The following is a 24,220-nucleotide window of genomic DNA, read 5'->3' on the forward strand; positions in this document are numbered from 1 at the left end:
GGTCCAGTGGTTAGGACTTCATGCCTTCACAGCCCAGGGCACAGGTTCCATCCCTGGTCAGGAACTAGGATCCCAAAGCCAAACAGTGCAGCAAAAAAAAAAAAATGCTAGCAAAAGAAGTCAGTCACAAAAGGCCACATATTAAAAAAAAAAAAAAAAAAAAAAGAAAGAAAGCATCACTACGAACAAAGCTAGTGGAGGTGATGGAATTCCAGTTGAGCTGTTTCAAATCCTGAACGATGATGCTGTGAAAGTGCTGCACTCAATATGCCAGCAAATTTGGAAAACTCAGCAGTGGCCACAGGACTGGAAAAGGTCAGTTTTCATTCCAATCCCAAAGAAAGGCAATGCCAAAGAATGCTCAAACTACTGCACAATTGCACTCATCTCACACGCTATAAAGTAATGCTCAAAATTCTCCAAGCCAGGCTTCAGCAATACGTGAACCGTAAACTTCCAGATGTTCCAGCTGGTTTTAGAAAAGGCAGAGGAACCAGAGACCAAATTGCCAACATCCGCTGGATCATAGAAAAAGCAAAAGAGTTCCAGAAAAACATCTATTTCTGCTTTATTGACTATGCCAAAGCCTTTGACTGTGTGGATCACAATAAACTGTGGAAAATTCTGAAAGAGATGGGAATGACCAACCTAGATAGCATATTCAAAAGCAGAGACATTACTTTGCCAACAAAGGTCCATCTAGTCAAGGCTATGGTTTTTCCAGTAGTCATGTATGGATGTGAGAGTTGGACTGTGAAGAAGGCTGAGCACTGAAGAATTGATGCTTTTGAACTGTGGTGTTGGAGAAGACTCTTGAAAATCCTTTGGACTGCAAGGAGATCCAACCAGTCCATTCTGAAGGAGATCAGCCCTGGGATTTCTTTGGAAGGAATGATGCTAAAACTGAAACTCCAGTACTTTGGCCACCTCATGCGAAGAGTTGACTCATTGGAAAAGACTCTGATGCTGGGAGAGATTGGGGGCAGGAGGAGAAGGGGACGACAGAGGATGAGATGGCTGGATGACATCACTGACTCAATGGACATGAGTCCGAGTGAACTCTGGGAGTTGGTGATGGACAGGGAGGCCTCTCGTGCTGCGATTCATGGGGTCACGAAGAGTCGGACACACTGAGCGACTGAACTGAACTGAACTGAAACCCTTTATGTTCTTCCTCCTATCACAGCTCTGTTCAGTGAGAAGAGATTATGGTAACATTGTATGCTCTTAAAGGACCACTCCCTATGATGTGAGATCTGAACTCACCTCTTTTTGAACCAACCTTGCTTGCCCAAAACACACCTTTCTTATTTCAGTGCCCCAAACACCTCCAGGCTCTTGAGAGCCAGGATTACTGTGTTGTTCATCTTTGTATACCTAGTGCCTAGCATGTAAAAGTCACTTGATAGACATTTATTGAATGAACGAATAAGTAAGTGAGTGAGTGAATGACCACCAGCCTTTTATAAGATTGAGCTGCTTTTTATACTTCATCCATTCACACTTTCAGAAACCCCAGCAAAGTCAGGGAACGCTTCAGGAGAAAGGATTTCTATATTCTCTCTCTCTGATAAAGAATTTTCGAAAAGGAAAACACTTAAAAGCAAAAAGCAGAACCTTTTAATTTATATGATCAAAAGTAAGTCCTAGGTAAAATCAGCAGGGGATTTTAAATTAAGCGAATTTTAATAAATTCACTTTCCATTGGGTCATCATGCATAAGAAGAGAACTCTAGTGCTTCAAAGCAGAAGAGAGGAAAGTCAGAATTATGTGGGACATTGTCATAAACATTTCTAGGATGAGAGCCGGCATATTCCCCAGAGGCTCCTGCGTAGACAACCACTCCATCTCCACTTAAAGTTTTGTTTCTTTGATGAAGCCAGCAAAGCTACAGGAAGGGCTAAAGGAAGGACCAAGGGATAGACTTCCATTTTCATATATCAGCCCTTGAAGTGCAGGCAGAAAGTTGAGAAAATGCAGACAGAAGCCAGAGAGGACTCAGGCAAAGGGAAAAAGCAATATTCTACCAGTTTCCTGGGGGAGAGATCCTGGTAAATAAATCTAGAAAGTGTCAGATGCAGTAACCACCTTTGAGATTCACCAGGCACATTGATAAAACCACCACAGTTTAACTGTATTTAACCCCCTATCTCCTAAACTTATTTAACATAGCAGACCCTGCTTCCCATAACATCTGTTAGCATCCTGCAGCAGGCCATGGAACATACTGTGGGAAACACTGCCTCTGGGAATAAAAGGTTTAATCTGAAATTTGTTCTCCACTGGTCGAAGGCATCAGGTAGCCACTTTGTACCTCAGTTTCTTCTGATTTAAGTAAGCACGTGATTGGAATTGACCTTTAGTCTGTCCCAGCCGTATTCTTTAGCTTGGCTGAAGCTTGAAAGCAGACTGCATGGATGGAAAGAAAGAAAACAGAGGCAAAACCTCCTCATTTTTTACTTTTTTTTTTAAAAAAGTATTTATTTGACTGTGCCAGGTCTTAGTTGTAGCACAAAGGATCTTTGATCTTCGTTGCAGCGCGCATTCTCAGTTGTTAAGTCATGTCCAACCCTTTTCGGTCCTATGGACTATAGTCTGCCAGGCTCCTGTGTCCTTGAGATTTCCCAGATAAGAATACTGGAGTCCGTTGCCATTTCCTCCTTCAGGGGGTCTTCCCAACCCAGGGATAGAACCTGTGTCTCTTGCATCTCCTGCATTACAGGAAGATTCTTTAGCACTGAGTCACGGTGACCTTTTTAGCTGTGGTATGCAATCTTTAGCTGTGGCATGTGAGATCCAGTTCCCTGGCTAAGGATCAAACCCAGACTCCTTGGAGCATGGAGTCTTAACCAGTGAAAAACACCAGGAAAGTCCCAGAACCTCCTTTTAAACAGCAGATTTTCTTTAATACGAGCTTGAGGTCTTCCCTTTGCTGGAAGGGTTTTAAGGGATTCTCCTGGCCTGCAGGAGGTGGTACAGCACAGGCTAAGAGGTTAGTTGTGGACTCAGATACAGAAAGAAGAGAATTTCTGTGCCATGCGGGAGGGGAATTGACATGTTAGCTATAGAACAGCACACTGTTTTAAATTATTCTTGGCTGAAACCCCTGGTCCCTTACACAGGTTCAGACTCCACCTACATGAGCAGCCTCAGTCACACAGGGCTCCCTGTCTCTCCTGTCTTTGTATGCTTGGTTTCTTCCAGGTTCTGACACAAGCAATCTGATTTTGGCCTGTGGTCTTCACAGAATCCTCCAAACATTCCCTAACTGTTCCTCTAGGAGCTCCCTGGCTTGTTTTGGCTTCAGGTCACAGATTCAGCAAAGTCTCGCCATATTTACTATGGTCATGTACACAGACACACACTACCACAGGTGATCTAGTGTAGCTCAAAAGGCCACAGGGCTAAGAGTGAGAAGAATTTGGTCACCTACCAGCTAGACAAGAGCCTTAGTTTCTTCGTCTCAAAAATGGAAATAATTCCATGAACCTAGCTGGCCCATCATAAGAGTCGGAGGTTATCTAGGTCATGCACCTTGTCTTTCAGATACAGCAGTTGCTTAATAAATGGCAGGTGACACTCATCAGCTTGTCACCATTTTTATTCTGCTTCCCTCTTGCAGTTGCAGTGGTTAAAAAAAAAAATCAGTATCTGGCTCATTTTTTTTTTTTTAAAGCGTTATATTCTGTCTCTGCATTCACATCCAGCCTCCTCTCCCTGCCATATTGGCTATCAAGCTGTTACTACATATTCAGTTTGGGAAAAAGAAACATTGTCCTCTGATCCAGAGATGAAACGCCCCACCACTGGACCAGATGTTCACAGGAGAAGCCTTTGATTTTTCATTTATTTATTCATTTATTTATTTAGTGTTAGTCTCTTAAGCTCCCAGCACAGCAGCAGAAGGTAAGGCTGTGCAAGCCCCACGCATACCAGCCAGCTCCATTGGGAGGGCTTTTCAAATTCCAGGCATGCTGCCTCCGTGCAGAGCTCTGGCCTCCGGGGCCAAGGGCTCGCTCTTCGCTCCCAGACCCCAACGGCAAGAATAGAAATGGCAGATCACGTAGCAGCAAATGCCAGGCAAAGGCCAGAGTCAAGCTTTTTGGCACCTCTGTCCCCCTGACAGCAGGAAGCAGTGTCAGTCTCTGTCCTGGGGCCCATATTCCAAAGCCAAAGCTGTGTTGTTTCAGCTTGAAAGGGTCCAATTGCAGAAGGAGCCATTTTCATCATTTTTAACTAGGGTTCACTGAAAAAGCTTCCTCCCACATTGTGTGTGTGCCCATTAATTTGTGTTAATTCGAGTGGGAATCAAGCCAGTTCAATGAGTGATAATTAGGTACCTTAATGAAGAAATGTATAGTTTCTGTAACTGTTATTTACAAGCTTTTATGTACCACTTCATATTTCCAGAGGCCTTCACAATCATTCATCAGGGCAACTCTCAGTACCGTAGGAGTGATGTCAATAAGTACTGAGAGTTGTGGTTCCCTTGGAAATGTTGTTTTTCAGCTCTTGTATAATCTAGGTACAAATTCCCCACCTTTGACAAGACAGAAAGATTATCTTACAAGTACATACCCATGTGATTATATTTAACAGCTTAACAGGCTCCTTAGCTGCTTGAGGACACAATTATATACATGATTGTAAATACTTGGAGTGTATTTTCTTTTTCTTAAATCATTAATTTTTGTCTTTTTTTTTTTTTTTTTTTTTACTGTGCTGGGTCTTCACTGCTGAGCAGACTTTTCTCTAGTTGTGGCCAGTGGGATCTACTCTCTAGCTGCGATATGTGAGCTCATTGTTGAGATGGCTTCTGTTGAGGCTCTAGGGTGCGCAGGCTTCTGTAGTTGTGGCTTCCGGGCTCCGGAGCACAGGCTCTAGTGGTGCACAGGCTTAGTTGCCCTGCGGCATGTGGGATCTTTCCTGATCAGGAATCCAACTCGTGTCTCCTGCATTGGCAGGTGGATTCTTTACCACTGAGCCATCACGAAGCCCTGGAGTGTATTTTCTTTCCTTCAATCTTCTTTTTTTTTTCATTTTCTGTGGGTTGTATGCCTTGGCAGCTGCTTGCAATATCCCGAAGGGAGATCCTAGTCACAAAAGTGCTTAAGTGATGAGCCCCTAAGCTGTTGCTGTTCAGTAGCTCAGTCGAGTCCGACTCTTTGTGACCCTGTGGACTGCAGCACACCAGGCTTCCATGTCCTTCACCATCTTCTGGAGTTTGCTCAAACTCATGTCCATTGAGTCAGCGATGCCATCCAACCATCTCATCCTCTGTCATCCTATTCTCCTCCTGCCTTCAATCTTTCCCAGCATCAGAGTCTTTTCCAATGAGTCAGTTCTTCACATTAGGTGGCCAAAGTATTGGAGCTTCAACTGCAGCATCAGTCCTTCCAATGAATATTCAGGACTGATTTCTTTTAGGATTGACTGGTTTGACCTCCTTGTAGTCCAAGGGACTCTCAAGAGTCTTAAGCTACCTATTGACAGAAGACTAAGAAGCAATATGGACCTGGCAATATCTCACAGTTTTTAAGTGTCCAGTGCATTCTACCTGCACAAGGGGATTTTTAGAAAGACCAAATAATTTAGGTTCATAAATAAATGAGTGTGTATAGACATTTATTATCAATATTTCTCAAGTCAGCAGTATTGAGAACAGTTTCTACTGTACTCAGTAACTTTTTTAATGTCATGGAATCTTTATTTCAAGGTAGAAAATCATAAATCATGGCTTATACCAGATACTTTTAAAGTTTTAGAGCTTCAGCATCAGTCCTTCCCATGAATATTCAGAGTAAATTTCCTGTAGGATTGACTGGTTTTATCTCCTTGTCCAGGAGACTCTCGAGAGTCTTCTCCAGCACCACAGTTTAAAGCATCATTTGGTGCTCAGCCTTGCAGCCTTCTTTATGGCCCAACTCACATATCTGTACATGACTACTGGAAAATCCATAGCTTTGACTATATGGACTTTTGTCACCAACGTGATACCTCTGCTTTTTTAATACTCTATCTAGGTTTGTCATAGCTTTTCTTCCAAAGAGCAAGTGTCTTTTAATTTCATTGCTGCAGTCACCATCCACAGTGATTTTGGAGCCCAAGAAAATAAAATATGTCACTGTTTCCACTTTTTCCCATCTATTTGCCATGAAGTGATGGGACTGGATGCCATGATCTAATTTTTTTGAATGTTGAGTTTTAAGCCAGCTTTTTCACCCTCCTCTTTAACCCTCATCAAGAAGCACTTTAGTTCCTCTTCGCTTTCTGCCATTAGGGTGGTGTCATTCACATATCTGAGGTTGTTTATATTTCTCCTGGCAATCTTGATTCCCACTTGTGATTCATCCAGCCCAACATTTCACATAATGTACTCTGCATATAAGTTAAGTAAGCAGGGTGACAATATACAGTCTTGATGTACTCCTTTCCCAATTTAGAACCAGTCAGTTGTTCCATGTCTGGGTTCTAACTGTTGCTTCTTGACCTTCATACAGATTTTCAGGAGGCAGGACAGGTGGTCTGGTATTCCCATCTCTTTAAGAATTTTCCACAGTTTGTTGTGATCCACACAGTCAAAGGCTTTAGCATAGTCAATGGAGCTGAAGTAGGTCATTTTTTGAAATTCTCTTGCTTTATCTGTGATCCAGCGGATGTTGGCAGTTTGATCTCTGGCTCCTCTGTCTTTTCTAACCCAGTTTGTACATCTGGAAGTTCTCAGTTTACATACTGCTGAAGCCTAGCTTGAAGGATTTTGAGCATTACCTTGCTAGCATATGAAATGAACACAGTTGTATGGGAATTTGAACATTCTTTGGCATTTCCCTTCTTTGGGATTGGAGTAAAAACTGACCTTTCACAGCCCTGTGGCCACTGCTGAGTTTTCCAAATTTGCTGGCATATTGAGTGCAGCACTTTCACAGCATCATCTTTTGAGGTTTGAAATAGCTCAGCTGGAATTCCATCACCTCCTCTAGCTTTTTTCATAGTAATGTTTCCTAAGGCCCATTTGACTTCACATTCTAGGATGTCTGGCTCTAGGTGAGTGACCACATCATCATGGTTATCCAGGTCATTAAGACTTTCTTGTATACTTTTCCTATGTATTCTTGCCACTTTTTCTAAATCTCTTCTGTTACAACGAGATGCCAGTCCAGGTTCAATGCACGATACTGGATGCTTGGGGCTGGTGCACTGGGACGACCCAGAGGGATGGTATGGGGAGGGAGGAGGAAGGAGGGTTCAGGATGGGGAACACATGTATACCTGTGGTGGATTCATTTTGATATTTGGCAAAACTAATACAATTATGTAAAGTTTAAAAATAAAATAAAATTAATTAAAAAAAATAAATAAATAAATCTCTTCTGTTAGATCCATATGATTTCTGTCCTTTATTGTGCTGATCTTTGCATGAAATCTTCCCTTGGTTCTCCAATTTTCCTGAAGAGATCTCTAATCTTTCCCATTCTGTTGTTTTCCTCTGTTTCTTTGCATTGTTTACTTATGAAGGCTTTCTTCTCTCTCCTTGCTGTTTTCTGGAACTCTGCAGCATTCTGTTGGGTATATCTTTCCCTTTCTCCTTTGCCTTTCCCTTCTCTCCTTTTCTCAGCTATTTGTAAGACCTCCTCAGACAACCACTTAGCCTTCTTGGCATTTTTTGCAATGCTCATGGTTAAAAATTTACCAGCCTACCACTGGGGGCATGCGGCAGTTTTCTGAGTTTGCAAAGGCAAGTAGCCCTGGTGGCTCAATGGTAAAGAATCAGCCTGCAATGCAGAAGACATGGGAGTTCAATCCCTGGGTCAGGAAGGTCCCCTGGTGAAGGCAATGGCACCCCACTCCAGCCTGGAAAATCCCATGGACGGAGGAGCCTGACAGGCTACAGTCCATGGGGTTGAAAAAGAGTTGGACACAACTTAGCAACTAAACTACAACAACCCAGGTAGAAACCAAAAGTCAGAAAATGAACAAGTCTTGGTCTGAGTCACAGAACTCCATAGAGGCATTGCTGGGCCTCTGAGTGTGGTGTCGCTGAAGAAGCTCTGGCTTTGGAGTCAGGCAGATCTGACTTTGGATCTCATAGAACTGCTCTTACACAGTAAACTGTTTAAGTGTCTGACCCAGCGTCTACCCCACTCAGCCTCCCCACCTGCAAAATAAGGATGACAATATCTAGCTTATCCATGTGCCAAAAAAAACCTAACAAAGCACCAGGGAGATGTGCAATAGGTATGATTTGCCCTTTTGACTTACAAGTTCAGATCTGTGTGTATTACCCCATTCTTGCCATAACCATATATATGTTTTTTTTTTTTTATTTCAACTCTACCCAATGGACCAAACACCTTTCACAAAATAGTAAATATTCTTTTTTCTCCAAATATGTTCCACTGGAATAAGTTTTTTTAAAAAGTCTCAGTGCTGACATTCATGTGTGATTTGGGGAATCAGTTTCTTTCCAACAGTCTTAGAAATGTATGTACTAGGTATCAAGTAAGATCATTTTTCAGCCGCCCGGAGTTTTCTCCACCGACTGTTCTGCTGAGCTAAGCTTCCTGAGGAGGATTGATTTGGGAGCCCATGGGTGCCATGGTTCTGTCCACCAAATTAACTGCAATAGCCTGCAGGGTGTCCTTCTCGCTGTTGTGTTCTGTGCCGTGTGCGTTCTCTGCATATGCTCACCAACCAGTTAGTAGACACTCGCTCCTAAGCTATTCAGCTAAGCCAAGAATGTACTTTTCTTTTTAGACTTTTACTAATTTATTTTTACCCGAATAATACATTTAGTTGTTTTTAACATTTTTAAAAATACAAAGGTGTATAAAATGACAATTGCCGTTCCTGTGTGGTAGAGTGTGCTCTGTTCAACTCTTTGCAAACCCATGAACTGTAGCCCGCCAGGCTCCTCTGTCCATGGGATTTCCCCTGGACAAGAATACTGAAGTGGGTTGCCATTTCCTTCTCCAGGGGATCTTTCTGACCCAGGGATCAAACCCGCATCTCCTGCACTGGCAGGTAGATTCTTTCCACTGAGCTACCAGGAAATCCCTTCCCTTCCTATACAATCACCCCATTCACTCAAGTCTCTCCCATAAACCGCCCCCAACACTAAAAAGAGGGTAGAGAGGAGGAGGAAGCAACCTCTGACAATTAGTTTCTTATGAACTTGAAGGCTCCTGGGGCCCCATCTTGAACACCCAGCGTCAGCACAGCCTTCACCTTAGTTTCTACCTGTGTCTAATGCATTGGGCCAAAGAAAGCTATTAAAACCAGCAATACTGCAATGAGCTCATATGGCTTGTCAGGAGGTATAAAGCAAATTGGCAAAGACATACCCATAATAAAGTTGGAGAGGATCTGCTTTGTTTCTGTAAAGATAAATGACACAGGTTGTACAAACACCATCTATCAGCTAACCCTCGGTAGGTTGTCATTTATCTGGGGAAAAACAGGAGAGAATCTGTGTTTACAGGGTATGTACCATGTGTCAGGTGTACAGTGCTAGGCTCTTTTTTTCTTTTTTCTGGTGGTAAAATATACAAAACATAAAAATGCCATTTTAACCGTCTTTAAGTGTACAGTTCAATGGCATTAGGTACATTCACAATGTTATACGACCATCACCACCATCCATCTCCAGGGAGTGCTAGGCTCCTTTGCCCATCTCACTTGTTCCCTGCAGCAGCTTCTGAAATCTGTGTTAATATTCTCCATACAGTGAGGATATTTCAGAGAGACTATTTAACGTCTCATACCAAGTACCTGGCAGAGCCTGGGGTGAACCCAGGCGTGTTCGTCTCCAAAACACATGGTCAGGCGTGCCTGGCTCACTCTCTTATCTGTGGTTTTTTCCCTCTGTTTCATCCTATACTGTTGTCCAGGGGTGATCCTGCTGCTTCTAGATAAGCTGCGGAAGATGAAGTGGGAGCAGATGTGGAGGCTGACCGCAGAGAGGGAGCTGATGGGCATGCTCTCTACGTCCTTAGCCGACCAGGTGAGTCACCAGCCTAAAAGGTATGGTTATTCCCAAGCCCCCGGTGTGCTGCTTCTCAAACTTGCATGGGGCTGGGTCTACATTATTTTTCCAGCTCTTGCATGACTTCATACTTGGATAAATCTGCTTCATTCTTGCCAGCCGAAGACCACAGCCCTCTCCTTAGTTCATTCCCCCTGTTCATCCGTGTTCATCACACTTTTTCCTGCACGCTGTGCGTGCCAGGAACTATGTTCAGAAACAGGATTACAGGGATAAACGAAGGACAGAATCCTTGGCCTCAGAAAGTCCATAGTTTATTGATGTAGACTCTCAAGTAAGTGATAGTTTGGTGTGTTAAGAGGAGGTCACGGTCTTCACCTCAATGCAGAATGCACAGTGCCTGCCCCCTGAGATTCTGAAATGCCAAGGCATATTTCCCGGAAAAGATTTCATTTGTCTTTTTGGCAAATAGAATCAAACTTTTAAAGCCACGCCTTTTGCTTAGCTCCTGTACTGTGACCCCCATCCTCAAGGGGAATGGATTTAAATAGAAGGGACAAACCTCCTTGGCTGGTGAAATCAGCTTTTAATCCAGGCAGTCTGAAAAAGTCCATGAACTCCAGCAAGCAACTAACATAAATTCCTAAAACCCCCATTTCTCATTTCTGCTGAGCCTTTGACTTTGAATCTACTAGGGTCACACATCTTGATTCTGAGATCCCCATGTTATATGTGGCCATCTCAGAATGTAAAGATATCTCTGAGTTCGTTGCGTGTTATTCTTTCCTGTTCAACCAAAAAGCAAGCCCACTCTCCTTGTTTTTGCTCATCATTCAGCTGCCTGATTCATTGAATTCTTACAGAGTTTTCTAGTATGAAGGAAAACAAGAAACTCTGTAGGGTTACTTTACTATTTTTTTTTTTTTAGCATTGTTATTATTCAGTATTTCCCAAGCAGCCAGAAACTAATTTCCTTTTTCATACAGGAGATATGGTATAATGGATGAGTTAAAAATTACCCAGGTAGCTGTTTTACACCTGAGGGGAAAATTGTCCTCCATCATCATATTTCAAGTCGGGTCACAATGACTTGAGTGTGTCCCCAAAAGCTAGCAATTGCATGTCCATGTCCAGAGAAGATAGTTTATTCAGCCGTCTCCTTCTGTGAAGGCCCATAATTCACCTTCCGGCTCCACTTGTCAGCAGCTAGTTAATAAGCATGGCCTGGTGGTGCAGGAGCTTGAAGAAGAGCTGGAAAGAGGGAAAGCCCCATAGAAAAGTCAGAGTTGAATTTGGAGATGGGGAGCACAGATACAGGCACCCTGGCCCATAGGAATCCCAGGCACATCCATCATCAAGTCTGCCCAGAGCCCCAGGAAATGCGGCTGAAGCAGGATGTATCATTTGTCTCAGCCCCTGAATCAGCAGAGCAACTTGTCATCACACAGTTTCCTCTCCAGGAGGCTCAGGATGGATGACATGGGGTTCCTCTGTGAGGTAAGAAGCGGGCCAGAAAAGCGGCTTCATTTATTATATACCAGCTCAAGTGGAAAAGATGCTCTGTGTCTGCCCCCATGTCCCTTTGCTGGAAGGGGATCACTGAGACCAGCAAGACCCGTGAACATCAAGTCAGCATGGGGCATTCCCCCCAGTGTAGGGGGATCTATCCAAACAGGATTGCTTGGTTTCTAGAGATAAAAGGCACGGGAAATGCCCAGCAGGGCAAGCCAGCCTGTGCTTCAAGCAGGAGGCTCATGAGAGATTGCACAGGAGATGTCATGCCTCGAGAGCCAGCATCACAAGCTGAGCCCATTTGACTGACAGTTGTCTCTGGCTTTTATCCCCCAGGACATTTTCAATGCTGTCATCAAACAAAACCCCTTCCTCGTGTATCAGCTGCCCTGCTTCTGGAATGTGCAGCTGTCAGACCACACCCGCTCCGAGCAGTGCTACAGAGACGTGTCTGACCTAAAGGTAGGATAAGGAAAGCCCTGGTGGGCATCAGCTCACCCCCCGGGTAAAGTGAGGTGCCCAGCAGTGGCAGAGGGAACCCGAATGGGGCATGAGTGGCTCGGAGCCTGTGTGTAGTGTGGGGAAAGAGAGAAGGGTGCAGGAGAGCAGAATGAATGTGCTTTTCTTCTTTGTTTGGTTCCCCACCCATCTTGTTTGGGCTTCCTGGAAAGCATAAGGTCTCCAAGCACAAGAACCAGCTTGTGTGGTTATGTTTCCTGCCACCTGCTGCTGGCTGTTTGGGTTCATGTCAGCTCCCCAAATCCAATCATTTAATTCAAACAAAGCATTTAGGGAGGGTCTACTCTGTAGATGTTATACAGCCAGATGCTGTAGATATGGATATGAACAATTTATTTTCTACTTTCAAATCAGTCTTGGCAGAGAGGAACAGAGAAACAAGTAAAGAAATAAATGTTAAAAAAAAAACTGACAGATGCTATGATAGCTATCCATGAGGTGAGCTGTTGAATAGTTATATGGATAGCTAGGGCTTCCCTGGTAGCTCAGATGGTAAAGAGTCTGCCGGCAATGCAGGAGACCCAGGTTCGATCCCAGAGTCAGGAAGATCCCCTGAAGAAGGGTCTTGGAAAAGGAAATGACAACCACTACAGTATTCTTGCCTGGGAAATCCCATGGGCAGAGGGACCTGGTGGGCTATACCCCATGGGGTTGCAAAGAGTCGGTCATGATTGAGCAACTAACACACATATATGGATAGCTATTTATGATAGCATAAATTTCTCATTCAACCCCAGGGAGAAGGGACAGTGACAGAAAAGCCTTTACTGTAGTGTCTCCAAACACACCCAGTAGGGCCTAGCATTAGATAAAGAAGAAGGGATGTATCAGTTACCTACTGCCTTAGATAATGCTGCATAACAAGCTGTTCTAATAAGGGCTTAAATCATTGATTTAATCATCAATTAAATCATTAATTGTAGACAATTTAGTTGATCAGTCTAAAAGTTGGCTGGATGATTGTCTGATAGTGGCTTAGCCAAATGTCTGTGGTCAGCTTCAGACCAGGAGTCTGGCGGCTAGCGCAACTTGCTTCTCCTCTAGTACCTACTGTGTCCCATCACCTGGCCAGTCTAGCTTGTTCCCACAGCAAAGCAGAGGTAGAAAAGGAAGCCCTTGGGTACATAAGGAAAACTGAATCCTTTTTGCTGGCATCCTATGTACCAAAGGAACTGTGGAACTGAGCCTGGAGTTAAGTGGTGTGTCAGAATTCCTTGCTGTGGAACATATACACAATGGAGTATTACTCGGCCATTAAGAATACATTTGAATCAGTTCTAATGAGGTGGATGAAACTGGAGCCTTTTATACAAAGTGAAGTAAGCCAGAAAGAAAAACACCAATACAGTATACTAATGCATATATATGGAATTTAGAAAGATGGTAATGATAACCCTGTATGCGAGACAGCAAAAGAGACCCAGATGTATAGAACAGTCTTTTGGACTCTGTGGGAGAGGGCAAGGGTGGGATGATTTGGAAGAATGGCATTGAAACATGTATAATATCATATGTGAAACAAATCACCAGTCCAGGTTTGATGCAGGATACAGGATGCTCGGGGCTGGTGCACTGGGATGACCCAGAAGGATGGTATGGGGATGGAGGTGGGAGGGGGCTTCAGGATGGGGAACACGTGTACACCCGTGGTGGATTCATGCTGATGTATGGCAAAACCAATACAATATTATAAAGTAATTAGCCTCTAATTAAAATAAATACATTTATATATTAAAAAAAAGAATTCCTTACCTATCGTTGTGAAAGAATGAAAGAGTGAAGAGCTGACTTCAGCTATTAAATGACTGCTTAACGATTTAACCTAGGCCTGTCTGACACCAAGTGTGTTTGCCCTCTGGCTGTAACAAAAAGGAACAAGATACGTGTATCCATAGAGAGTTTATTTCATTAAAAATTATACCCATCGCCCAGGTAACAATGTGATAACAATAATTGCAAGTTATCAAAAGGAAAAGGGGACCAAACCTTACTTTTCTAATAAGTCAGCCTTTTCTTACTGACTTTTGGGCCGTGTCTACATTTTGTGTGTGGTCCATGTCTACATCGTGTGCATGTTATGTCTTATTTATGGTCACAATATACATGGAATTTTATACTTTTCCATTACATCGCCATAACTGATACTTTAGTTGTTTCCAAATTTTTGCAAATATAAATATGTTAAAATCAACAGCTCAAAGTTCACACCTTCTCAGGAGTAAGATCACAGAGTCAAAAAGAAAGAACTGTTTTTTTAAACGCAGTTGAAGTTCATTGCAAAATATTTAAAACAGAAGTACTTACATTATTCATTCTTTCAATCAGCATTTATGTAATTCGTTCAATAGGCCATGTACTTCATAGACATAAGGAAAACAGATGAAATGCACATTTTCTAAGAAAATCATGAACAAAAAGTTCAAAGGGGAGGAAAGTAAAAACAGCCTTATAAAGAACACTTAAATATGCTGCATAAAATTTTTTTAATGTTTTGAAGGCATAGTTGATCAGTTCATATGGTAAATGAAGTAAGCAGAGTCCAGAAAACAATGATAACGTGTAACTCCAGACTGATAAAAAGCAGCTACATGTGCTACTTGCTGGGTATTTGCTGATTCTTGGTGGCTGGGAGCCTGGTGTCAAGGTAGATAACTGTATAATTATTTGTTCAAACAAGGGAATGCTATCGTGAGTTGCATGGAATAATAGTTGTCTTTCACCATCTCCCAGAGTTTGCTGAAACTTATGTCCATTGAGTCGATGATGTCATCCAACCATCTCATCCTCTGTTGCCCCTTCTTCCTTGCCCTCGATCTCTCCCAGCATCAGGGTCTTTTCTAATGAGTCGGCTCTTTGCATCACGTGGCCAAAGTATTGGAGCTTTAGCTTCAGCATCAGTCCTTCCAGTGAATATTCAGAACTGATTTCCTTTAGGATTGACTGGTTTGATCTCCTGGCTGGAGATCCCTTGGACTCTCAAAAGTCTTCTCCAGCACTGCAGTTTGAAAGCATCAATTCTTCAGCACTCAGCCTTCCTTATGGTCCAATTCTCACATCCATACATGACTATTGGAAAATCATAGCTTTGACTATACGGATCTTTGTGGGCAGTGATGTCTCTGCTTTTAAATATGTTACCTAGGTTTGTCAGAGCTTTTCTTCCAAGGAGCAAACGTCTTTTAATTTCATGGCTTTAATCACCATCTGCAGTGATTTTGAAGCTCAAGATAATAAAGTCTGTCACTGTTTCCATTGTTCCCCATCTATTTGCCATGAAGTGATTGGACTGGATGCCATACTCTTAGTTTTCTGAATGTTGAGTTTTAAGCCAACTTTTTCACTCTCCTCTTTCACTTTCATCAAGAGGCTCTTTAGTTCCTCTTCACTTTCTGGTATCCTCTGCATATCTGAGGTTACTAATATTTTTCCTGACAGCTGACATTTGGATGATGTATTCTGCATATGAGTTAAATAAGCAGGGTGACTGTACACAGCCTTGCCATACTCCTTTCCCAATTTTGTTGTTCTGTGTCCAGTTCTAACTGTTGCTTCTTGAACTGCATACAGGTTTCTTAGGAGGCTGGTAAGGTGGTTTGGTATTCCCATCTCTTTAAGAATTTTTCACAGTTTGTTGTGATCCACACAGTCAAAGGCTTTAGTGTAGTCAGTGAAGCAGAAGTAGACGTTTTTTCCAGAATTCCCTTGCTTTCCCTTGTATGATATAAGAAATTTAAAAAAATAATAATACTGAAAGTAGGTTAGAAGAACAAGAGGTTACCAAAAATGAATAGGCCTATTTGGATCAACTAGAACTTTTAGAAGTGAAAAATATAATTATTGAAATTATAAATTAAATGCATATGTTAAGCAATAGATTAGTGCCAGCTGAAGAGAGATTTAGTGAACAGGAAGAAATATCTGAGGAAATTACCCAACCCAGCACACTGGGAAAAAAAGATGGAAAAACAGAGGAAAGATAAGATACTGGGATGTGTCTAATTAGATTATAGGAAAGAAATAAAGAGAAAAATTGGAAGTGAGGCATCACTGGATGGAATGGTGACTGGGAACTTTTCAACTGTTAAAATGTGTCCATATGTTTTCTGAACAGTTTAAAGAGAAAGGATTTTGTTTGCAAATCACAATAAATAAATAAAGAGAAAGCCATGTTTAGACTTACAACAGTGAAATTTCACTGAGGTAAAGAAAAGTGGTTTTAACAATAGCCAGAGTGAAAAGACAGATTCTCTACACAGCAGTTCCATGTGTGATGAGACTTCCAAAGCAATGGATGTCTGAAAAGAGTAAAAAGAATACCTTCGACGTGCTGAGAGACAACAACAACACATTGTATACCCATGAAAACAATCTTTCAAGCATGAGAGAGGAATATCCAGATGAGTAAAAACAAAGAGGATTTACCATCAACATACATATGCAAAGCAACTTCCAAAGGGTATGTTTTGGAGTCTGTTGGAAAATGGTTCCACATTCAAGAAGGAATGTTGAACAAGCAAGTTAGAAATGTGTCAGAACTCTAAATAGAGTTTCTAAATGATAGCAATAATAGTAATAATAATGCTATGGCATGTTGGTTTAAAAACATTATACCTAAATTATCAGAAAATGACAGTGTGTAATCAGGAAGGAAATGATGAGAATTAAAGTACTCTGACGACCCAGAGGGATGCTATGGGGAGGGAGGAGGGAGGAGGGTTCAGGATGGGAAACACATGTATACCAGTGGCGGATTCATTTTGATATTTGGCAAAACTAATACAATTATGTAAAGTTTAAAAATAAAATAAAATTTAAAAAAATTTTTCAAAGTAAAAATAAATAAATAAATAAATAAAACAACTCTTGGTAGGAAAATAAAATTTTATAGAGGAATAGAAAACAAATTCCCCCTCACCAGTATACGATTCTCCTATTCATCTCATACATCTAAATACTATGATTAATTTCTATTATGTCCACACAAAATTTTCTGTAATACACATGCATATCTTTATATGGACTTTACTTGCTAGTTTAGTCAACATAATGCCTTGCTACTTTCTCTTTGTTATATATTTATGTGTGTGTTTGTTTGCATATGAAACCTTTCTATATTAGCACTCTCTCACATTTCAAGTGATTGTTAAATAAATATAGACCTTATGAAAATAAAAATAAATAAATAAAGTACTCTGAAATTATTGCTTTATTGAAGAGGGTATGGGATAAGTTAGAACTGTATGTGTGAGCTTCCCTGGTGGCTCAGATGGTAAGGAATCTGCCTGCAGTGCAGGATACCTCGGTTTGATCCCTGGGTCAGGAAGACTACCTGGAAAAGGAAATGGCTACCCACCCCAGTATTCTTGACTGGAGAATCCCATGGACAGAGGAGCCTGGCAGACTGCAGTCCATGGGGTTGCAGAATTGGACAGGACTGAGCGACTAGCATTTTCACTTCGCACTTAGCACTAGCCTATGCATGCTAACATTTCGAGATTAAGCTCTCATAGAATTGAAAAAGGAGGTGGGATGGTAAGGAATAAGAAAAACCAAACAACCAAACAAAACACCTCAATTATTTAAAAGAAAAATTAGATTTCAAGGAAAAAAAAAATAAGTGAAAGTAAAACTAGGGAGAAGTAGAAAACAAAAAATCAAGATGATATAAATAAGTCCAGATATATTGATAATCAAATAAACTAATTTTGCCAGTAAGAAGATAGGTTGTCATATTGAATAGGAAACAATATCCAACGTATGCCATTTACAAAAGATATGCCTAATACAAAACAACTCATTAAGTTTGACAGTAAAAATTTTGGAAAGACTATCAAGCAGAAATTATCCCAAAGGAAACTAGGTAACTATCTTGATATCAGACAAAACATTGGTAGGCACAGAGATTGTCACAACTTAAAAACATAAAGTACATCAAGAAGATATAAGAATTCTAAACTTGTGTGCCTGTCATGCTGTAGCATATCTGTATGCAAACCTGAATAGAACTCCAGAGAGAAACTGACAAGTCTGCTATCATAGTAGAATATTTTAACATACCCTTTTCAAATTGAAAGATCAGACATGAAAAAAATGACATATATTCTTCTCAAACTTACATAGGACATTTATTAAAGAGTAACCACGTATTAGACCATAAAACAAATCTCAGCACATTTCAAAGAATCATACTAAATCATACGTTCTAAACAGAAATCATAATTGAAACTGAAAAGTACTTAGAACTGAATGAAAATAAAAAGAGTACATGCCAAAATTAGTGAAATGAAATAAACATACAGGGAAACTTATAGCCTTAAATGCTTATAATAAAAGAAAAGCCTGAAAATTAACCCAAGTATACAACTTAAGATGATATATGAAAAACATTAGGATAAACTCAAAGTTAAAAAAGGACCAGAAATTGATCAACAAAATCTTCAACAAATTCAAAGTTGGTTCTTTGAAAGACACCAATAAAATAGACAAAGCCATGGCAGGATTCATTGAGGAAAAACTAGAGAACTCACCAATAAATCAGTCGGTAGGCACGCATGCAATTTCATTCATTCATTCATTCTCCACATGTTTTTGAGCCCAGTGAATCGTCTGAGTTTTAGGAATACAACAAAGATTAAAGCATACAAAAGCCTCGCACTTATGGGGCTTTCAGTCTAGGAGATACAGCAGAGTTATAGGGGATAATATGAGAATACTGTGAACAAAATTATGTCAATAAATTTGAAAACTGTGAAAGGAACATATTCCTAGAAATGTATAATTTACTAAAACTGACTTAAGGAAAAATAAAAAGTCTGGATTATTTTCTAGTCATTAAGCTTCCTTACAAAGAGAGTAGCAGCCCTAGATAGTGAAAAGTTGTTCTACCAATTTTTTTAACCAAAAGATATTTCCAGTTTTAAGTCAACTTTTCCAGGGAATAGGAAAAGAGGACACTTTTAATTCATTCAGTGAGGTCAGGCTATCCTTGATACCAAAACCAGTCAAGGAGATTACAAAAAAAAAGAAAATTGCAGGCCTACCTCATTCATGAATATTGATGTAAAAATCTTAAGCAAAATATTAGCAGACTAAATCCACCCATGTATAAAACAGATCATACATCATGGCCAAGTTGGGCTTATTCCAGGAAATCCAAAAGTGATCTAACACTGAAAAAATCCATAGCAGTCATTTAGCATGTTAATAGGTTAAAGGAGAAACACTGTCTGGTTATCTAAATAGATGGCAGGAGAATTATTTGATAAAATTAAATATTTGTGACGAAACCTCTTATGAGTAGTATCTACTGAAAACCTACAGCAAGCTTTTGCTAAAGAGCTGTGCTAAAAAATGAAAAGAAAACAATAGGAAGCCCAGAAACACCCACACATTTATGAAAATTTGATATATGACATTATATGAGACATATATATGAGATGGCATTGCTGGCCATTGGAGAGAAGATGTAATCTTCCATAAATGGTGTTGAGACACTTGATTATGTATGAGAATCAAGAAAAAATGAAAATAGGTCCCTGTCTCACACCATACACAGAACTTATTCTGATAGAGACTTAAAGGCCAGAGGGCTTCCCTGGCAGTCCAGTGGTTAAAATTCCACGCTTTCACTGCAGGGGGCACAGGTTCAATCCCTGGCCAGGAGACTAAGATCCCACATGCCAAATAGCACAAACAAAAAAATAAAAACTGAAAGGCCAAATTAAACATTTATTTTTAAAAAACTGGAAAACTAGCCTATTACCTTAGAATAGGAAAGAATTTACTCAGGAAAACACCAAAAGTCATAGTTACTCAGTTGTGTCCAGGTCTCTGCGACCCCATAAACTGTAGCCTGCCAAGGCTCCTCTTGCCGTGGAATTCTCCAGGCAAGAGAATGTTTTAGCATTGTCCACTGGAGTGAGTAGCCTTTCCTTCTCCAGGGGATCTTCCCGATTCAGAGATCAAATCCAGATCTCCTGCATTGCAGGCAGATTCCTTACCGTCTGAGCCACCAAGAAAGCCCAAGACACCAAAAACATATATATCAAAATGAAAATGTCAGTGAATTCAACCACATTGAAATTAATAACTCATCAAAGTGGTATCAAAAAGAGAAAACAAATAAATAGTTGCAACATGTAGCACTAACAGTTTAGTTCAGTCGCTCAGTCGTGTCCGACACTTTGCGACCCCATGAATCGCAGCACACCAGGCCTCCCTGTCCATCACCAACTCCCGGAGTTCACTCAAACTCACGTCCATCGATTGAGTGATGCCATCCAGCCATCTCATCCTCTGTCATCCCCTTCTCCTCCTGCCCCCAATCCCTCCCAGCATCAGAGTCCTTTCCAATGAGTCAACTCTTCGCATGAGGTGGCCAGAGTACTGGAGCTTCAGCTTTAGCATCATTCCCTCCAAAGAAATCCCAGAGTTGATCTCCTTTAGAATGGACTGGGTGGATCTCTCTGCAGTCCAAGGGACTCTCAGGAGTCTTCTCCAACACCACAGTTCAAAAGCGTCAATTCTTCGGCGCTCAGCCTTCTTCACAGTCCAACTCTCACATCCATATATGACCACTGGAAAAACCATAGCCTTGACTAGACGGACCTTTGTTGGCAAAGTAATGTCTCTGCTTTTGAATATGCTATCTAGGTTGGTCATAACTTTTCTTCCAAGGAGTAAGCGTCTTTTAATTTCATGGCTGCAATCACCATCTGCAGTGATTTTGGAACCCAAAAAAATAAAGTCTGACACTGTTTCCACTGTTTCCCCATCTTTTTCCCATGAAGTGGTGGGACCAGATGCCATGATCTTCATTTTCTGAATGCTGAGTTTTAAGACAACTTTTTCACTCTCCACTTTCACTTTCATCAAGAGGCTTTTTAGTTCCTCTTCACTTTCTGCCATAAGGGTGGTGTTATCTGCATATCTGAGGTTATTGATATTTCTCCCAGCAATCTTGATTCCAGCTTGTGCTTCTTCCAGCCCAGCGTTTCTCATGATGTACTCTGCATAGAAATTAAACAAAGGACTAGTAAACAAAGTATAGAAAAAGTTTTAATTTTTAAGAAAAACATGTGAAAGCTATAGAATAATTTCACAGAATTGCAAAGAAAATGGCCAATAAACACTTGAAAGGATGGACAACCTTTTTGTTAATCAGGGAAGTGAAAATTAAGACCACAGATAACTGGAAAAGTGATAGTAATACAGTCTCATTTATCAGTAGGAACACTTCTATACTGTATTTTTTGTTATTTGAGTTTCTTATTTCTAGTGTTTACCTTGACTGTTCCTAAGTTTCACTGGTGATGAAGAATGAAATAAGTACTCTTTTTTTTTTTTAACATTTATTTATTTATTTCACGTGGGACCTTAGTTCCCCAACCAGGGATCAAACCCAGGTGCCTATATTGGAAGGTGGAGTCTTAACTGCCGGGGACCAGCCTTGGCTGATCCAGGGTATTCGAAGGAGAGACGGCATCGGCGAGGGTCAGGATACAATAGCTTCAATTAGATATTAATTAAAGATATAAAGAGTAATAGAATAAGGATAGCTCAGTAGGAAAATTCAGTGGAGAAAAGAGGCTGAGTGGCTTGGTTTACGTGGGAGACCAATAAAACTTCAAGACAAGAAGTTTGCACCACTTACGTAGGCCGCAGGCGTCCTTCCGTTCTCCCGAAGGAGAGGAGACACTGAGGCCTCCCCGGTCGGATCTTAGAAGCCCAGGCATAATTAGTAAGCATGGTGGGTTCCGCGCTCCAGATGGAGACTCAACCAGAGTGAGAGAGAGCGCGACATGGGGAGACCAGTATTTGAGAAACTGATCCCAGTTCTTTATTTTCCAGAGTCTGTTTTATACACTGAGATGTTATACAAAAGTCACGTGGGGACAGCAGTCCTGACTTTTATTAAAGTCAGGTGCTTCACACAAATGTATACAGAGGTCTTAGGGTGTTACATCATCTTCTGGCCAGGGGGCCTGCTGACAATTCTGACCCTCTCCTTGTGACAGCGGTCAGTCAATCAGGACACTTATTTCTCCAGGGCTGATTATTCTCAAAACAGACGCCACCCAAGTAAAGTTACATTCCTACAGGGTGAGGGTGTAGTGGGTTTTAGTTAAGGAAAGAATTTACTTAGCCTAAGGTCTAACGTGATTAATATCAAAGGTTAATTCTATATATTCATTAATGTGTGTAAGGGCAGGGGATATGGAGACTTAGCAACAAACATTGGCTCAACAAATGAAAAACCCTTCACCAACACAATTTCTAATTAGCCCACTATACTTATACTTATAGTTTTCTAACTCTCTAAAGAACCTGTTTTTAGAGGGTTTAAAGCATCTTGTGCCTCTCACGGTTGGGAGGCTGTGAGCGATCACATGTGGCGGACAAGCCTGTCAGGCAGGCCAGAGAACCTTCAGAGGTTTTTGTAGTTAAAACACTCTTATCACGCCCAGGAATTATTATAAACTGGAGCTCTAAGTTAACTCCCTTCTCCAAAGAGGTGGTGGGGACAGCCCCCGTAAAGTCAGAGGTGTAGGTGAGCACAAAGTAGTAAAGTAGGCAGGCTCTGGTTATGGGGGGTAGATGCTCGAGGAGTTCCAGGGGACTCCTGAGGCTCGATCCCGCCTTTGCGTATGTCGAGCCTCCTTCCTCATGACCTTTGCCATGGGCGGAGTACCTCACTCTGGCCCCCAACACTTAACCACTGGACCTCCAGGGAAGTCCCTCTCCTATAGTGTTAATGCAAGTTTCAGTTCAATTAAGTTCAGTCACTCAGTCATGTCTGACTCTTTGCGAGCCCATGGACTGTGGCACCCCAGGCTTCCCTGTCCATCAGCAACTCCTGGAGTTTACTCAAACTCATGTCCATCAAGTCAGTGATGCCATCCAACCATCTCATCCTCTGTCGTCCCCTTCTCCTCCCGCCTTCAATCTTTCCCAGCATCAGGGTCTTTTCTAGTGAGTCAATTCTTCACATCAGGTGGCCAAAGTATTGGAGTTTCAGCATCAGCATCAGTCCTTCCAATGAATATTCAAGACTGATTTCCTTTAGGATGGACTGATTGGATCTCCTTGCAGTCCAAGGGACTCTCAACAGTCTTCTCCAACACCACAATTCAAAAGCATCAATTCTTCGGCACTCAGCTTTCTTTCTAGTCCAACTCTCATATCCGTACATGACTACTGGAAACACCATAGCTTTGACTAGATGAACCTTTGTTGACAAAGTAATGTCTCTGCTTTTTAAATATATTGTCTAGGTTCACATAGCTTTTCTTCCAAGGAGCAAGCGTTTTTTAATTTCATGGCTACAGTCACCATCTGCAGTGATTTTGGAGCCCCAAAAAATAAAGTCTGTCACTGTTTCCATTGTTTCTCCATCTATTTGCCATGAAGTGATTGGATCGGATGCCATGATCTTAGTTGTCTGAATGTTGAGTTTTAAGCCAACTTTTTCATTCTCCTCTTTCAGTTTCATCAAGAGGCTCTTTAGCTCTTCTTTGCTTTCTCCCATAAGGGTGGTGTCATCTGCATATCTGAGGTTATTGATATTTCTCCTGGCAATCTTGATTCCAGCTTGTGCTTCCTGCAGCCCGGCATTTCACATGATGTACTCTGCATATAAGTTAAATAAGCAGGGTGACAATATACAGCCTTGACATACTCCTTTTCCTATTTGGAACCAGTCTGTTGTTCCATGTCCAGTTCTAACTGTTGCTTCCTGACCTGCATACAGGTTTCTCAGGAGGCAGGTCAGGTGGTCTGGTATTCCCATCTCTTTCAGAATTTTCCACAGTTTCTTGTGATCCACACAGTCAAAGGCTCTGACATAGTCAATAAAGCAGAAATAGATGTTTTTCTGGAACTCTCTTGCTTTTTTGATGATCCAACTTTTGATGATCCAGATGTTGGCAATTTGATTTCTGGTTCCTCTGCCTTTTCTAAATCCAGCTTGAACATCTGGAAGTTCACAGTTCATGTACTGTTGAAACCTGGCTTGGAGAATTTCGAGCATTACTTTGCTAGTGTATGATATGACTGCAATTGTGCAGTAGTTTGAACATTCTTTGGCATTGCCTTTCTTTGGGATTGGAATGAAAACTGACCTTTTCCAGTCCTGTGGCCCCTGCTGAGTTTTCCAAATTTGCTTGCATATTGAGGGCAGCACTTTCACAGCATCATCTTTTAGGATT

General features: G+C 41.3%; 1 protein-coding gene across 4 annotated transcripts in view; it reads left to right on the forward strand.

The window, feature by feature from the left end:
• LARGE1 (LARGE xylosyl- and glucuronyltransferase 1) overlaps positions 1 to 24,220 on the forward strand; it is a 609,925-nt gene that overhangs the window by 508,501 nt on the left and 77,204 nt on the right. For 3 of the 4 annotated variants that reach the window (XM_070370200.1, XM_070370202.1, XM_070370201.1), the window contains exons 8-10: positions 9,889 to 10,001; positions 11,397 to 11,480; positions 11,832 to 11,957. In XM_070370200.1, the coding sequence (XP_070226301.1) occupies positions 9,889 to 10,001; positions 11,397 to 11,480; positions 11,832 to 11,957 (323 nt within the window). The remainder of the gene's footprint in view (positions 1 to 9,888; positions 10,002 to 11,396; positions 11,481 to 11,831; positions 11,958 to 24,220) is intronic. The other variant, XM_005898334.2, reaches the window with a different exon arrangement.

This window comes from Bos mutus, chromosome 5, assembly GCF_027580195.1.
Source record: "Bos mutus isolate GX-2022 chromosome 5, NWIPB_WYAK_1.1, whole genome shotgun sequence".
Taxonomy (NCBI): Eukaryota; Metazoa; Chordata; class Mammalia; order Artiodactyla; family Bovidae; genus Bos; species Bos mutus.